The sequence below is a fragment of the Dermochelys coriacea genome, chromosome 4 (assembly GCF_009764565.3).
Source record: "Dermochelys coriacea isolate rDerCor1 chromosome 4, rDerCor1.pri.v4, whole genome shotgun sequence".
NCBI classification, from domain to species: Eukaryota; Metazoa; Chordata; order Testudines; family Dermochelyidae; genus Dermochelys; species Dermochelys coriacea.
Genome location: NC_050071.1, coordinates 124761326 through 124779830, shown reverse-complemented (window position 1 = coordinate 124779830; position 18505 = coordinate 124761326). Strand labels below are relative to the sequence as shown.

At 42.1% G+C, this 18505-nt stretch overlaps 1 protein-coding gene across 14 annotated transcripts in view; it reads left to right on the top strand.

Annotated features, from left to right (window-relative positions):
- Positions 1-18505, top strand: part of RGS12 (regulator of G protein signaling 12) — a 173554-nt gene that overhangs the window by 103897 nt on the left and 51152 nt on the right. For 12 of the 14 annotated variants that reach the window (XM_038400163.2, XM_043512523.1, XM_038400158.2 and 9 more), the window contains 2 exons: positions 8410-8579; positions 17016-17108. In XM_038400163.2, the coding sequence (XP_038256091.1) occupies positions 8410-8579; positions 17016-17108 (263 nt within the window). The remainder of the gene's footprint in view (positions 1-8409; positions 8580-17015; positions 17109-18505) is intronic. The other 2 variants (XM_043512527.1, XM_043512528.1) reach the window with 1 other exon arrangement.

The following is an 18505-nucleotide window of genomic DNA, read 5'->3' as shown; positions in this document are numbered from 1 at the left end:
GTCATCTGTTACAGAGATTGATTTAAGTGATAGGTTATATACCAGTTAGTTGTTCTGCAATTTCATGTTTGAGTTCCTTCAGAACTCTTGGATGAATATTGTGACGGGATCCCTGGGGCACAGCCTGGGACCGTGGGACTGCTGTGCCCCCTTAACTCTCCAACCTGGACTGTCTCTCACAATGCTTTGCTAGTGACAAGCAGCAAGCTGTTGTCACTCAGCACAATCGAATGTGGAGTCCCGCACCAAGCTAGATTGCATGAATGCTCCCAGAGCCACTCATGAATCACACAGAGAAAGGCACCAGCCAAATTCCCCCTGCTCCCAGCCTTGTACCTCATGAATATACCGTCTTGCACTGCTCTAGATGAACAGTTCAAATTTATTAATTGGTTTACCACTTCATCAATGGAAAGTAGATTATCTGAGCAGATTTACCAAACACTTCAGGCAAACTCAAAGATAAACAGTTAAACAAGTTTATTTATTACAAAAGATAGATTTTAACTGATTATAAGTGATAGGCAAAAAGTCAGAGTTAGTTACCAAAAGAAAATAAAATGTAAGCATGCAGTCTAAACTCTCAACCCTATTAGGCTGGGTAACATCTAGATTAAGAATTTTTTCTCTTCCCACTGGATATTGCAGTCCTTAATATATAGGTTTGTTCCTTAAACCTGGGCCAGTCTCCTCTGTTGGAGTTTTCAGTCTTCTGAGTGTCCTTGTTGCTTGCAGCATAGGTGGGGCAGGAGAAAGGCGAAGCAGTGGGCCCCTGTGTTCTGTTTTATACTCTTAGTCCATGTGCTTGGAGAACGCAAATCCAGACTTGTCTGTTGGGCATTGCTGGGTCACCAGACAAGGTTGAGCAATTCCCCTGGTGTGGCCTTGTGCAGGTGAGTCATTGAATTGTAACTCCTTTGCTGGACAGCAGCTGTTGATGGTTGTTTAGCACCCACCCGGGGGCATTGGTTACCTCTTCCCTTGTCATTGTCTCTAGCTAGTATCTTGGCGCTTCCCAAACCCACAGCATATTTTAGTGAAAACCATACAACACAATTCTTATAATTTCATATGCATTGATGATATACATATTTAGATAGAACAATAGCTTTCAGCAGCTCATAACCTTTCCCCTGATACCTTATATGGCATTCTTTATATGCAATATCACAATTATATATAAATGAGGAATATGGGGGTTACAGGGTGCTCCCCTGAGGTACAGAATGTCACAAATACCACCTGGTCCTCTTAGATTCATAGATACTAAGGTCAGAAGGGACCATTCTGATAATCTAGTCCGACCTCCTGCACAGCGCAGGCCACAGAATTTCACCCACCCACTCCTATGAAAAACCTCACCCATGTCTGAGCTATTGAAGTCCTTAAATCATGGTTCAAAGACTTCAAGGAGCAGAGAAGCCTCCCTCAAGTCAACCATGCCCCATACTACAGAGGAAGGCGAAAAACCTCCAGGGCCTCTCCAATCTGCCCTGGAGGAAAATTCCTTCCCGACCCCAAATATGGCGATCAGCTAAACCCTGAGCATATGGGCAAGATTCACCAGCCAGATACCCAGGAAAGAATTTTCTATAGTAACTCAGATCCCATCCATCTAATATCCCATCTCAGGGGATTTGGCCTATTTACCTTGAATATTTAAAGATCAATTACTTACCAAAATCCCATTATCCCATCATACCATCTCCTCCATAAACTTATCGAGGAGAATCTTAAAGCCAGATAGATCTTTTGCCCCCACTGCTTCCCTTGGAAGGCTATTCCAAAACTTCACTCCTCTGATGGTTAAAAACCTTCGTCTGATTTCAAGTCTAAACTTCCTGGTGGCCAGTTTATACCCATTTGTTCTTGTGTCCACATTGGTGCTGAGCTGAAATAATTCCTCTCCCTCTCCTGTATTTATCCCTCTGATATATTTATAGAGAGCAATCATATCTCCCCTCAACCTTTTTTTAGTTAGGCTAAACAAGCCAAGCTCCTTAAGTCTCCTTTCATAAGACAAGTTTTCCATTCCTCGGATCATCCTAGTAGCCCTTCTCTGTACCTGCTCCAGCTTGAATTCATCCTTTTTAAACATGGGAGACCAGAACTGCACACAGTATTCTAGGTGAGGTCTCACCAGTGCCTTGTATAACGGTACTAAAACCTCCTTATCCCTACTGGAAATGCCTCTCCTGATGCATCCCAAAACCGCATTAGCTTTTTTCACAGCCATATCACATTGGCAGCTCATAGTCATCCTATGATCAACCAATACTCCAAGGTCCTTCTCCTCTTCCGTTACTTCTAATTGATGCGTCCCCAACTTATAGCTAAAATTCTTGTTATTAATCCCTAAATGCGTAACCTTACACTTCTCACTATTAAATTTCATCCTATTACTATTACTCCAGTTTACAAGGTCATCCAGATCCTCCTGTATAATATCCCGATCCTTCTCCAAATTGGCAATACCTCCCAGCTTTGTATCATCTGCAAACTTTATTAGCACACTCCCACTTTTTGTGCCAAGGTCAGTAATAAAAAGATTAAATAAGATTGGTCCCAAAACCGATCCCTGAGGAACTCCACTGGTAACCTCCCTCCAACCTGACAGTTCGCCTTTCAGTAGGACCCGTTGCAATCTCCCCTTTAACCAATTCCTTATCCACCTTTTGATGTTCATATTGATCCCCATCTTCTCCAATTTAACTAATAATTCCCCATGTGGCACGGTATCAAATGCCTTACTGAAATCTAGGTAAATTACATCCACTGCATTTCCTTTATCTAAAAAATCTGTTACTTTTTCAAAAAAGGAGATTAGGTTGGTTTGGCACGATCTACCTTTTGTAAAACCATGTTGTATTTTGTCCCATTTATCATTGACTTCAATGTCCTTAACTAATTTCTCCTTCAAAATTTTTTCCAGGACCTTGCATACTACAGATGTCAAACTAACTGGCCTGTAGTTACCCGGATCACTTTTTTTCCCTTTCTTAAAAATAGGAACTATATTAGCAATTCTCCAATCATTCGGTACTATTCCTGAGTTTACAGATGCATTAAAAATTCTTGCTAATGGGCTTGCAATTTCAGGTGCCAATTCCTTTAATATTCTTGGATGAAGATTATCTGGGCCCCCCGATTTAGTCCCATTAAGATGTTTCAGTTTCTCTTCTACCTCTGATATGGTAATATCTACCTCTATATCCTCCTTCCCATTTGTCATGCTACCATTATCCCCAAGATCCTCTTTAGCCTTATTAAAGACTGAGGCAAAGTATTTGTTTAGATATAGGGCCATGCCTAGATTATCTTTAACCTCCACTCCGTCCTCAGTGTTAAGCGGCCCCACTTCTTCCTTCTTAGTTTTCTTCTTATTTATATGGCTATAGAACCTTTTACTATTGGTTTTAATTCCCTTTGCAAGGTCCAACTCTACTCGACTTTTAGCCTGTCTCACTTTATCCCTACATGTTCTGACCTCAATTAGGTAGCTTTCCTTGCTGATCCCTCCCATCTTCCACTCCCTGTATGCTTTCTGCTTCTTCTTAATCACCTCTCTAAGATGCTTGCTCATCCAGCTTGGTCTACAACTCCTTCCTATGAATTTTTTCCCCTTTCTTGGGATACAGGCTTCCGATAGCTTCTGCAGTTTTGATTTAAAGTAATCCCAGGCCTCCTCTACCTTTAGATCCATAAGTTCTTCAGTCCAATCCACTTCCCTAACTAATTTCCTTAATTTTTGAAAGTCAGCCCTTTTGAAATCAAAAACCCTAGTTGCAGATTTATTTTTGTTAATCCTTCCATTTAGTTTGAACTGAATTAGCTCATGATCACTTGAGCCAAGATTGTCCCCTACAACCATTTCTTCTATGAGGTCCTCGCTACTCACCAAAATTAAATCTAAAATGGCATCCCCTCTAGTCGGTTCAGCAACTACTTGATGAAGGAATCCATCAGCTATCGCATCTAGGAAAATCTGAGCCCTATTATTATTACTAACACTGGTCCTCCAGTCTATATCTTGACTTATTACTGTTTAATATATCAGTTTGTTCTGAAGCCTCCTCTACTGACACCTCAATCTGGGACAATTCCTTAGATTTGTGTCCTAAAAAGAATGACTCAGGGGTGGGAATCTCCACCACATCCTCTGTAGTGAAGAGGGATGCAAAGAACTCATTTAGCGTCTCCTCAATGGCCATATTTTCCTTGAGTGCTCCTTTAGCACCTCAGTTGTTTGGTGGTGCCACTAACTGTTTGACAGGCTTCATGCTTCTAATGTACTTTTTAAAAAGTTAATTAGTTTGTGTGTCTTTTGCTAGTTGTTCTTCAAGTTCTTTCTTGGAGTGCCTTATTATATACTCCTGCAGGGAATTCTGCACCAAAAAAATTAAAAATTCTGTGCACAATATTTTAAAATTCTCCAAAATTCTGCATATTTTATTTGTCAAAATAGCAAAATATAATCACTCCAGTTTAAATTATTTTGATAATTTATTTCAAAATACTTGTCAACAAGTATGTCAATACAGACAACAGCAAAAAAGATTCCCCCAGGAGTAGAGAGTTAAAGAAACCCTTACAACAACCCAGTTCCCATTGCAGGGTGCTGGAGGGAGCTGTGTGTGGCCCCCAGAGCCCAGACACCTGAACTCCCATCCCCCCAGAGCCAAGCTATGGGGCACTCCCCAACCCAGACACCCCTCCTGCAGACCCTAGCCATGGGACACCCCCTAGACCCCAGCACCCCCCTGCCCCACAGAGCCAAGCCATGGGGCAGCCCCCAGACGCTAGCCACCCTTCCCAAAGCCTCCAGACACCAGCTCCCCCCAACACAGCCCAGCCACGGCGCAGCCCGAAGTCCAGACACCAGCGCCCCTAGAACCTTTACTCCTCCCAACTTCTTTACTGTTCCACCGGGGGACATGGTGTGGTGTGGCCCTGCCCTTCCTCACCCTGTGCCAGAGCTGGCTGGATCTCCTAGGCCCTCTCTCATCTGGGGGAGAATGAGGATCAAAGAGTGTGTAGCCTCCACCTTAGCTAGTCTGGGCACTCCACTCACTGCGAGCTGGGCTCTGCAGAGTTCAGCAGCCCTAGTGGTGGCTGGAAATTCTGCGGGGAAAACAGGGAATTCTGCAAAATTCTGTATTCCGCAGTGGCGCAGAATTGCCCCAGGAGTAATGTACTTTTACCCTTGACTTTTCAAAGTTTATGCTCCTTTGTCTTTTCATCACTGGGATTTGACTACAGGTTTTTAAAGGATGTGGTTTTGCCTCTAACTGCCTCTTTTAATCTGCTGTTTAGCTATGGTGGCATTTTTTGGTCCTTCTAGTGGTTTTTTTATTTGGGGTATACATTTATTGTGAACCTCTGTTATGGTGTTTTTATATAGTCCCCTTGCAGCCATTTGACTTTTCAGCTGTTCCTTTTAATTTCCATTTAACTACCTTCTTCATTTTGTTTAGTTCCCCTTTTTGATATTAAATGCTACTGTGTTTGGTTTCTTTGGCATTTCCCCCCCTTCAGTGATGTTAAGTTTAATTACATTATGGTCGCTCTTCCTGAGCGGTTCAGCTGTATTCACCTCTTGGACTAGATCCTGTGCTCCACTTATAACTAAATCAAGAATTGCCTCTGCAGGATAAGATGCTCCAAGAAGCAGTCGTTTATGGTGTCTAGAAATTTTATCTCTATATCCTGAGGTGATATTACCCAGTCAATATGACGATAGTTGAAATTACCTTCTATTATTGCATTTTCTGTTATTTTTTTAAATCTCCCTGAGCATTTCACAATCACTGTCGCCATCTTGGTCAGTGGTTGGTAGTATGTTCCTACTGCTGTTCTCTTATTGTTCAAGCATAGAATTTCTATCCATAATGATTCTTTGGTACACTTTGATTCATTTAAGATTTTTATTGTATTTAACTCTGTGCTTTCTTTCACATACACCAGCATGACCTACTCTGTCATTCTTGTATGTTTTGTACCCTGGTATTACTGTATCCCATTGATTATCCTCATTTCACCAAGTTCTTGTGATGCCTATTACATCATTATCCTCATTTACTACTAGGCACTCTAATTTGCCCATTTTAGCAGTTGTATATAAGCACTTGTACATTTTGTCAATATTCAGTTGCTTGTCTTCAAGTGTTATATTTAAATGGGACTCTCATGTTTAATTTTTTCCTCACTATCTACTATTTGTACTTTACCAACTTCTTTCCTATTATCTATATGAGAATTTAGACTTCCCCTTTAATAAATGTATCCATAAGGGAAGTCTCTGCCTGTACCACAGGTCCTCTGTGCCTGTTGGCTTTCACCCAGCCTATAGTTTAAAAAATCCTCTTTAATTTAACCATTTAACCTTTTTAATTTTACATGCCAGCAGTCTGGTTCCATTTTGGTTTAGGTGGAGCCTGTTCTTTCTGCATAGGCTCCTCCTTTTCCAAAAGGTTCCCAGTTTATAATAAACCTTAAATCCTCCTCTATTCATCATTGTCTCATCCACACATTGAGACCTTAGAGTTCTGCCTGTCTTTCTGGCCCTGCTCATGGAACTGGAAGCATTTCACAGAATGTTACCAGGGAGATCCTGGACTTTAATCTCTTACCTACCAACCAAAATTTGATCTCCAGGACATCTTTTCTACTTTTCCCTATATCACTGGTACCTACAAGTTACCACAACCACCAGGACCTCTGCAGCATTGCTGTGGGAGGGAGGGGGGAGGATTGGAAACACGGTGTGCTCAGAAGAGGAGGCGGGGAAGAGGTGGGGATTTGGGGAAGGAGTCCAATAGGGGCAGGGATGGGGTGGAGTTGGGGTGCGGACTTTGGGAAAGGGGTTGGAATGGGAGCTGGGCAGGGGTGGAGTTGGGGTGAGGTGGGGAGGGGGTCTAGCACCCACCGGCACCAGGAGAAGTTGGTGCCTATGTCTCTGGGGGACATGAGTAATTTGCACCACATGCACACCTACAGCTCCTGCATATGAGGCAGGTAATCATACGTGCTACATGCAGTGCAATAAACTTGACATCCCCCACTGTGCTGCTAGACTTCTGCCTGCAATATTTTTACTCTTGCAGGGGTTGTGTTGTTTTTTTGTTTTTGTTTGGAGGTGGGTGTAATTGGCCTAAGTTTGTTTGCTAGGTATGTTTGTTAGGTGTATTGGGGTTATTGTTGTTTTTCACCTACAATTTCATCCTTGCAGTGAACAACACCTATCATCCTCTCTTAGCCTTTTTAGTTGCAGCTAGCCTTTTTGGTGTTCTTAAATCACAGCAACATCATATTACAGCTTTTAACATAGTTTATATATTTCTATGGGGTAATGAGAACATTTTGTCAACATTGTTTTGTGGTATGTAGTTGGACTAGTGGTTTCTTATTTTAAATGTTTGTTTTTTCCTAAGTTCAGATAGAAAATATTTTTAGCTGCACTTCTTACTTTTGTTTTTCCAAAGAGGGTGAAACATTCTATTTAGAAACACTGGAATGGTGTAGTAAACTAGGTTACTGCTTCCTTATTAGCCTTCCAGAGAATTTTTTAGGGGAAGTATCACTTTAAGAAGAATGCAGCATCCCCTAAGAAGGGGAGGCTGAACATTAGCAGGCTCTAAGAAGATCCTTACCATGGGTTGTTTGCCCCACATGGATTTGGAGGTCACTAGGACCCCAAGGTTTCTTGCAGTCCTTTTGCTGCTGTACGTAGAGCAGGGAAGAGTCCCTGCCAGTGTCAGAAAGCTCACTGACTAAGTTTGGAGTGAGTACTGCAATGCTCCGGCTGTCCAAGAATGAAAAGGTACTTCTGGGGCCGATTTATTACCTTCCCCCCTTCCTCAGTTGCATCCTTTCCCTCATTTTCCATATTCAGTAGTCAATATCCCAACCACACAAATCAACTCATAGTTTGGAACTGCACATAAGGCTTTGTTGCCTGGTGTTACTGACACTTCCTGATGAATTATGGATTCCTGTTAAAGGACCATTCCAATTGGGAAATTCTGTGGAGAACTGCAGCCCCCCTGGTGATAGTGAAACGGTGGGGTACTCCTGGGGCATATGTGCCCAAAGTGCTGGTTCAGAGTGGTGGGGATTGGAGACTGTCTCCCCTTGTCCTGGCTCCTTGGTGCTCTTAGCAGTAGTTGCTCCAAAGAAGTGCATTATTGCCCTTACAGTAGTTAATTATCTTTGTAATCGAATAGGAGAGAATTTTGAGAGAAGGTTACTTTTCAGTGCAGTTGGTTCTAAAAGAGTGAAGAGTGTTTTGTGAAGTCTGTGGTATTGTAAACATCAATAGGTGTCATGAAAAGCCTACTAAAATGTTACTAAGGAGAGGAGAATAGAAAAAAAATAATTCTATTGGCAGGTGTCTTTGTGCTTTTTCAACAGAGCTAAACAGTAGTGATTTAAAAGACTGTATCAGTGATAATAGCCTCAGTAGCAATGCTAGTCTTCCCAGTGTACAGAGCTGTCGACGACTCCGAGAAAGAAGAGTTGCAAGCTGGGCCGTTTCATTTGAACGTCTTCTGCAGGATCCTGTTGGAGTTAGATTTTTCTCAGTAAGTAGTGAGGGGCAAGAAGGGGGCTTCCAAAACATCTAATATCTCTGCAAAGATTTTTTCCTGTGATTGTTTTCTGTTTTTCTTGGCACTGTCTTTAGATTTTAGAGTCAAGAGATTATTATAACTCAAAACACTTCAAGCGTATTATATTTTTCTAATAAACTGTCTTTTCAGCTGGACCAAGTTTAAAGAAAACCTGCAGGTTCCTACATACTGTAGTACAGTGGATGTCCAATATTCTTTTAGCTGATGGCAATGAAAATTTTTCCCTTATCCTTTGTGTCTGAATATTTAGTAAAGCTTCCATATCTCTTATGTCAGTGGCATTCAACTGGATTTGCAACCGTACGCAAGATAATATTTTTACAGTTGTAAATGTCTTTCTAAATAATTTCTAAAGAATTGATAGACTAGTCAGCTATTTGCATGATCAAAACTTTGTTTTATCCATATGGAAGTTTCTTTCAATTGATGTGCAAATCTGTCCAGTTATACTGGACAAGTGCATTTCCCAAGTGTGAATTAAACCTTGCAGCATCTTTGTGAGGGAATAAGTAATGTTATCCCCATTTTAAAAATAAGGAAATTGTGAGGCACTTACAGGTTATTTGACTTGGCCACAGTCACACAAAGTCTGTTGCAGAACACAAAGCTGAGTCAAGAAAATGAGTTAATGTCAAAATTATTTTCACAAGCAAACTAGATAGAAATGTAAGGGGATATGTGTTTAAATTCTGCAGAAAGCCTTCCCACCCAAAACAGTCCTTTCTATTCCTTAGGCTTTTATTTATCCTAGCAACAACTAGGATCTCTGGAAAAGATTTGTGGAAATGGTGGACATTTTTGTCAGAGTTGATGGAAATGTCTTTAACACATTTTTTCAACATTTAGAGAGGATCACTCATAATTTTATACAGTTTGTTTAACCTAAATGAAGTAATTGTACTACGAAAGTGTTTGCAAAATGACATCAGAAGATAGCCAGACAAAAAAAGCAGAATCTACAGGGTCCCTTTATAGCTGCATCAGCAAATAAAGGAGAGATCTGAATCTATGTATGGACTTAATGATTCACTCTCATGAGAAAGAGAGAAGTCATTGAAGAGATGTTCTGAGCCTTTAATGGCAAAATGCACACCTTCTGTCTCCCTAGCATCCCATTACAAAATAATATGTCCAGTTATTTTAAAATAAGAAAGTTCAGTGTGCTAATCCTCCAGGGCCTGAGCTTGAAGAGCATAGTTTTACACACACCTGACTTCCAGAGTCCTTGATGCATGCACACAAGCTGCAGTTCTTCTCCAAGGAGTGTCCTGTGCATGCTCCACTTCCTGTTGATGCATCTCTGCATCTTTAGAGAATTTCAGCAGCAGTGTTCATCTGGGTCGTGCATGTGATGTCACTGTCAGCGCCTATCTTGCTCCGCAACCTGATCTCTCTCAGTTCCTTCTCAACGTCCTTGGCCTGAGACAGAGCTCTTAGCAGTGTGATAGCTGATATCTTTAAGTAGTTGTTTGTTTACTAGTTAGATTTACCTACCCATTTTCTTCCTCCTGTATTTTTCTCAATTTTTTAAAAATTTATTTCCTACCTTTACCATAGTTCAAGCCATGCCCAATTCACCGGGTTTCAAGCTCTTCCTTTCCTGCCAGGAAACTATCAGGGTATTGGATGATAACTTTCAATGTGTCTGATGCTTAGGTGAGACGCATATCCCACAAAAGTGTTTTCACTGCAGCAACTTAAAGGCTTGTGCCGGGAAGAACAGAAACCTGCATCTAAAACTTATCCTTATGGAAAAGTCTCTGTGCTTGGCATCTCATTCCAACCAGCAGACACCCTCCTAAAAAGTAACAGGGAAAAGAACAGCATTTTCTCCTTCAAAAGCGCCCCCGAAAAAGAAATGGTTTGCAGCTCATTCGATATCCTTGGTACGGACCACACTGCGGCTGAGTATGTATGAGGCACCAGGATCCTCCAGCACCACCCATGCCATACCTTCTGCTGAAGCCAAGTGGGCAGACTGAGTCAAGAGGCAAACAAAAGCTCATCTCCTCTGTTGTGGTACCAGTGGAACCGCTGAAAGATGCGGACTGAGACTCTCCTCATGGCATATGGTGTTACCACCTGACAACACAGAGCACCTAGGCATTGGCACTGACATCCACAGCTTCAATGACGCCATTGGCATCGATTACTTCTATGCCAAAACCGTTAGCATCACACCATTTCCTGGAACATAAGGACTTATTGGTATCATCGATGCCTAAATACCCGCTCTTCAGCACTGATGTATTTCCTGGTATACACGGTACCAGGCTAACCTGATTAACCGCTGGCCCTTCCATTTTCCAGTGAGGAAGAGGATAATGAGAAGGAGGGTGTTTTCTCATTGCACCACTCCTCTCCTGTCCAACCTGCTCTTGCTAGGACTACTTGTACGGCTCAGACCTCATCCCGGTCCTAATACCCAGAACTGGCATGGCCTACCTCCATGTATGCCATTCCCCACTGAGTGGCCTTATTGGGACACCAGGGCTGCAAACATGAGGCAATATACCAAGCCCCCGAGTCCGTACAGGGAAAGGCTTCGGTCTTTCCCACCATCCTCTGTGGCTGCACTATCAGAGCCCATTGAGGAGAGCTTTGAGGAACAAGAGGAAGCCCTGGAACAGGACACGACACCACCTGTCCATATTTCCTCCTCTTCCCCAGATGAGGCCATAATGCCTCCACCACCCACAGCCGTGGACAATTTCAAACACTTTCAAGAACTCTTCAGGAGAGTTGCAGACTGCCAGGAGATCACGCTAGAGGATATCCCAGAATCCCACATTCTGCAGACTTAATTGGCTTCAAAAATAGTGCTTCCAATAAATGATGCATTCATGGAACCAGCCAAAACCATATGGCAGACTCCAGCAACAATAACATCCACCTGCAAGAGAGCTGATGCGCAAAGTATTATGTCCCCTCAAAGGGGATAGACTTATTATTTTTCCACGCAGCACTGAACTCTCTAGTCATCAACCAGCACGATAGACAACATTGATATAGATCCACCCCCAAGGAGTGGAAATGACTAGAATTTTTTGGCCAAAAGGCCTGCTCTTCAGCAACCTTGCAGTTACGAATTGCCAGTTAGTCAGCATTGATGGCAAAGTACGACCACGTAATCTACTCCAAACTTGCAAAATTTATTAATGATATTCCAGAAGAAAAAAGGGATGAATTCAAATCCATCTTAACTTAGGGTGGGCTTCTGGCCAAAACCACCCTACAGGTGTCCCTAGATGTGGCAGCCCTGGCAGCATGATCACGGCTACTGCCATTGTTATGCACCAAGTGTCGTGGCTTCACCTGTCTGGTTTCTCCAGGGAAGTCCAGTCTGCAGTGGAGGACCTCCTCTCTGATGGCCAGAAATTGTTTGCCTCAAAGATAGACAAAGCCCTCCACACTCTGAAGGACTCTTGGGCAACTCTCCGCACCTTGGGGATATATACACCTGCAACCAAAAGAAAACAGGGTAGATATTCTCCCTACCAGTACACACGGTTGCCCCATATGCTCAACAACAGAAACACTACGAGACAAAGTGACAGGCTGTGAAGGCAGAGACCTTCGAGGCGTCAACCACCTCCACCGCAAGCATCTGCGTCTCAGCCATCCTTTGCTAAACAACAATTTTGAGGATTTGGTCGAGGGTCCGAGCAACCTCCCCCACCCATCAGGGCTGACAGGTGTCCATCCTCTGTTTTTGGCCACCTTTTGACCCCTTTCTATTCAGCATGGATTTCCATCACCACGGACAAATGGGTCCTTGAAATAATCCATACAGGCTACGCAATACCATTCCTCTCCATCCCCCCAACCCACTCTCCCTCCCCATCCTTCTTCACGGACCTTTTTCATGAACAACTTCTATGGCAGAAAGTAAACCATCTGTTACATATGGGCGCTGTATAACCAGTACCAGCTCAACGCAGAGGGGAAGGGCTTTTATTCCCACTACTACATAACCCAGAAAAAGAATGGAGGATGGAGGCCTATTCTAGACCTCAGAAATCTCAACAGATTCATAAGGATCCAACGATTCCAGATGGTCACTCTAGCACTGGAACAGGGGGACTGGTTTTTAGCTCTCAACCTCCAAGAATCTTATTTCCACATAACCATACCACCCTGCTCACAAGATGTTTCTCAGTTTTACTCCGGGAACAGAACATTACCAATACAAAGTTCTGCCTTTCAGTTTCTTGCTGGCACCATGAGTGTTATCCAAAATTCTTGCAGTAGTAGCAGCACATCTCTGCAAACAAGGTGTAATAATATTCGCCATCGGGAAGGTTGTCTATTAAAAGCTCCCACTCAGACAGACACCCTCAACGTTACACACAGGACACTCAACCTCTTCCTGAGACTGGGTTTACAAAAAAATACAAAAATCAACTCTAAATCCCATACAGAAGTTAGACTTCATTGGGGCCCATCTCAACTCTCTAGAAGCCAGAGCATCATTACCAGTGAACAGGTTCATCACTCTATCCAGCCTCATCTCATCATCACTGAACACTCCACATATCAGCGCGAACCTGCCTCCAACTATTAGGACATATGGTGGCAACCACATTCCTGGTATGACATGCACATCTTCACATGTGTTGTGTTGTCTTCAGGGCTGGCTAAGAATCATCTACATACCACACAAACACAGCCTAAACAGACGCCTTGCAATGCCAAAAACTCTCTACACTGGTGGACGCAACCCAACAATGTGTGCATGGAAGTCCCTTGCCCTCAGATTCCACCTTCAATAATAATCACAACCAATGCCTCCTTGATAGGCTGGGGAGCCCCAGGATTTAGGGCACAGTAGTCTCTTTGTAAGACACTGTTACACATAAACCTCTTAGAACTGCTTGCAGTTCACAACACATGCTTGCACTTCCTGCCACTGATAAGGAACGAGAATATACAGATAATGACAGACAACATTGTCTGCATGTTTTATATAAATCAACAGGGAGGGGCACGTTCACACTCCCTATGCACCAAAGCCATGGAACTAAGGAATTGGTGTGTCTGGCACAATGTCAACATCTAAGCCTTGTACCTCCCAAGTCATCAAAATACTACAAGGGATACATTGAGCAGAGAATTTTCCCAGGATCATGAATGGGAACTAAATAACACAGTCCTACAAAACATATTCAGACACTGCGGTCACCCATCTGTTGCAACATCCTAGAACAACAAATGCTCACAATTCTGCTCAAGAGCAAGTATGGGGCTGCAGTCCCTATGGGATGCTTTCCTCTTCAAATGCGATGCATACATGTTACATGCATTCCCTCTGATCCCCTTGTTATCAAGGATGATACACAAAATATGTACCAACAAGGCCAAAGTCATATTGATAGTCCCAACATGGCCCAGACAGACTTGGTACTTGTACCTATTGCAGGCGGGGGGTATGCTCACCATCCACTCTTCCACCTCTGTGAGACATTCTATCACAGGATGCTGGATGGGTTCACCACCCGAAGCTGGAGAGACTTCACTTGAAAGCATGGCTTCTACATGATTCTGTCATGACAAACTAGCCTGTTCGGACCGGGTTAAAGACATATTGCTAAACAGTAGAAGGACAACCCCGCATGATACTTACTTTCACAAATGGAAGAGGTTCCACATGTGGTGCCAGAACAAACATATTAGTGCCATTTCCATACCCCTACCCTGGATATTGGGCTATATTTTGAGACTAAAGACATCTGGGGGCTCTCCATTAGCTCAGTCAAGGTACATCTCGTGACTATTACCGTTTTTCACTACAAGATCAATGGGACATTGGTGATCGGATGGGCAAATCTCAAACATTTTCTTACAGGTATCAAGAATGTTTATCCCAAAGTGCGTGTACCTACTCCACGTTGGGATTTGAACTTAGTGTTATGCTGCCTCACTGGACCCCCATTTGAACCCGTAGCAACATGCTCTCTGATACATCTATCGATGAAAGTGGTGTTCTTAGTGACTATAACATCAGTCCACTGAATGGGCAAGTTAGGGACACTCCTGGCACGCTCACCTTACACCATCTTTTTCAAGGACAAGGTCGCACTAAGACACCACCCAAAATTTCTACCTAAAGAATCTTCCTCCTTCAATGTAACCCAACCAATCCATCTTTCCCCATTCTTCCCTAAACCTGATGGGAACATGCAGGAGTCAGTATTACATATCCTAGACGTCAGGTGTGCGCTAGTGTTCTACCTTGACAAAAGTAAGCCTTTCAAAAAATCTCCGAGGCTTTACATTTCCACTACGGAACGTTCTACAAGGCTCCGCTGTCTCTACACAGAGACCATCTAAATGGATCTCCAGGTGCATCCATCTGTTATCAACAAAAGAACCTTCAACCACATCTGGGATCAGAACTCACTCTACCTGATCCCTTTCAACTTCATGATTTTGTTGCTTAGAAAAGCTACTGGACATATGTAGAGCAGCCACTTGGGCTTCCGTACACACGTTTACAAAACACTATGCAATCAACCAGAGTTCAAGATCAACTGCATTGGTAGATCTTACAGTATTATCATCACTTACACAGGCAACTCTGAAGACCCTTCCATCCAATGTAGGGCACTGCTTGACAGTCACCCACAGGGACACTCCTTGAAGAGGAAGAAAGGATTACTCACCCTCTGCAGTAACTTATGTTCTTTGAGTTGGGTGTCCTTGGGGGTGATCTACCACCCACTCTCCTCCCCTCTACTTCGGAGTTCAATTTCCAGACTGAGAGGGAACTGAGAGGGGTTGGGTCGCATGCACTATATAGGTGCCGACAACAGTGCGAGAAAGGGACAGCGCATGCACAACCTGGATGGACACTGCTGCTGAAATTCTCCAATCAAAGGTGCAGGGATGCACCAACACCTGAACTGGAACACCCATAGGGCCACCCATCTCAAAGAACCTCAGTTACTGCACAGGGTGAGTAACCTTCCTTTCACACACAAACTCTGTGTTATACATTTGATATTAGGAAATAAAAAGAAAAAAATGTCCTGAATAAATGAGCACAAACTAGAACTTCTTTCCATCCTAAATAGAGTAACGCTTTAATGAACACATTAACAAAGAGCCCATCCAGAGGGAGAGGGGTGAAAGTAAAATGCTTGTTTAATATATTAAAAAGTGCTTTGCCTTGAGTTGGATGTTTGTTTCTTGCCATCTTGAGCTTCTATTTTGCTCAGCCTAGCAGCCTAAAGTTCTCAGCATTTGTGAATAAAGAGTGACTTACTTTCTTAGTTTTAAATGACACTTAAGTCTTTCTGAGTTCATTATTAGCCTTACTGAAAAATTATGTAATTTGTGGCTCTATGGAGACCATTGCGTAGATTGTAAACCAGTTTCTGATGTGCTTTAATATTGGTTTAAAAGTCAAAAAGAAATGTGTATTTTAAGAATTAAACTCTTTAAATATTAATTCTTTTATGATAAGGAATTATTATTAAATCAGGTTGGAAATTGGTTTTACCTGGTTTCAGCCTCTTCTACTGGGCATTCACACCACTAATGTCACAAATTACCTCTTTTCAGCAAAGTGGCAGCCTCAAGTGCTATATTCAGAAAGGTTTTATTCTAATTAAACATTTTAAAAAAAATATAGTAAGACTGATACCAATTTAAGCAACTAGCAAAGGATATAAGTGAGGACCACTTACATGATTAAAAATTGCACTCGAGGGAAACATTTTCACTGTCTCCATTGTACCCTGTTAGAACTTCAGGTTTCAGAGTAGCAGCCGTGTTAGTCTATATTCGCAAAAAGAAAAGGAGTACTTGTGGCACCTTAGAGACTAACAAATTGATTTGAGCATAAGCTTTCGTGAGCTACAGCTCAGCTCAGCTCAGCTGTAGCTCACGAAAGCTTATGCTCAAATCAATTTGTTAGTCTCTAAGGTGCCACAAGTACTCCTTTTCTTTTTTGTTAGAACTTCAGTTAAAGGTAAGCAACTTCCCTACAGTGTAACTATTTTAGTATTACTAAAAATTATTGAAATCCTTATTAAAATCTTGTTGATTAGTCTGTGAACCAGTCTGACAATGCACAGTTTTAAACAGTCTTCGTACATTGAAATATGTTGATTGTAACTTGATTCGGTATTGCAAATTGAACAAGTTTGAAATAAATGGAAAGGGTCAGTGTTTGGGAAATCTGATTCTAAACTTAGGAATTATTTTTTTAAAAAGCCTGATTCTGAAACCAGTAATAACATTTTAATTACTTAAAAAAAATCCCAACATTATGCAAACTCCAACTTCTCCTTCCCTCTTCTCCCCGTATAAATATGTTGTTTTAAAATGTAAGCAACTTGTCTTTATTTTGTGACATATGTTTTGTATTCTTATTTTTTTCCCTAGGAATTTCTACGGAAGGAGTTTAGTGAAGAAAATATTTTATTCTGGCAGGCCTGTGAATATTTTAACCATGTACCTGCACATGACAAAAAAGAGGTAAAATAATGCTATATATTCAGGTATAAAGTTGCTAGCTAAAAGCTATTCTCCTCCAAGGCAATTGAGATAATTTGGACTGTTCTTGGTCTTTGTCTTGCGGTTCTGTCTGAGCTGGGCTGGGGACACAGTCATTTTGTTTCAGGGGTCTCTCCTGGTGATCTCAGTTCCATGAGTGTATCTCCCAGAATCCAATTGTAGTTATATTTAGGACTCTGTGAAAGGCCTTTCTATTCCATTTAGTCCTTATTTGAGTCCTTATTTAGTGGGACACCCTACTTTTGTAGAATCATAGAAATGTAGGGCTGGAAGGGACCTCAAGAGGTTATCTAGTCCAGTTCCCTGTGCTGAGCCAGGACCAAGTAAACCTAGACAGTCCCTGACAGATGTTTGTCTAACCTGTTCTTCAAAACCTCCAATGATGAGGATTCCATAATCTGCCTTGAAAGCCTATTTTAGTGCATAAGTATCATTACAGCTAGAAAGTTTTTGTAACATCTAACCTAAATCTCCCTTTCCATTGATGAAGCTGATTATTTCTTGTCCTACCTTCAGTGGACATGGACAACAGTTTAGTACTGTCCTCTTTATAACTGTCCTTTAACATACTTGAAGACTGTTATCATTTCTCCCCTCAGTATTTTTTTCTAAAGACTAAATGTACCAAGTTTTTTTTAACCTTTCCTTATAGGTGAGATTTATTAAGCCTTTTTTCATTTTGGTTGCTCTCCTCTGGACTCTCTCCAGTTTGTCAACATATGAATGGACACAAATCAGACGTCAAGAATTATAACATTCAAAAACCAGTTGGAGAACACTTCAATCTCTCTGGTCACTCGATCACAGACCTAAGAGTGGCTATACTTCAACAAAAAAGCTTCAAAAACAGACTCCGAGAGACTGCTGAATTGGAATTAATTTGCAAACTGGATACAATTAACTTAGGCTTGAATAGAGACTGGGAATGGATGAGTCATTACACAAAGTAAAACTATTTCCCCATGGTATTTCTCCCTCCCACCCCACCCCCCACTGTTCCTCTGATATTCTTGTTAACTGCTGGAATTAGCCTACCTTGCTTGTCACCATGAAAGGTTTTCCTCCTTTCCCCCCCCCTGCTGCTGGTGATGGCTTATCTTAAGTGATCACTCTCCTTACAGTGTGTATGATAAACCCATTGTTTCATGTTCTGTGTGTGTGTGTATATAAATCTCTCCTCTGTTTTTTCCACTAAATGCATCCGATGAAGTGAGCTGTAGCTCACGAAAGCTTATGCTCTAATAAATTTGTTAGTCTCTAAGGTGCCACCGGTACTCCTTTTCTTTTTGCGAATACAGACTAACACGGCTGCTACTCTGAAACCTATCTTTCTTAAAGTGTGTCACCCAAAACTGGAC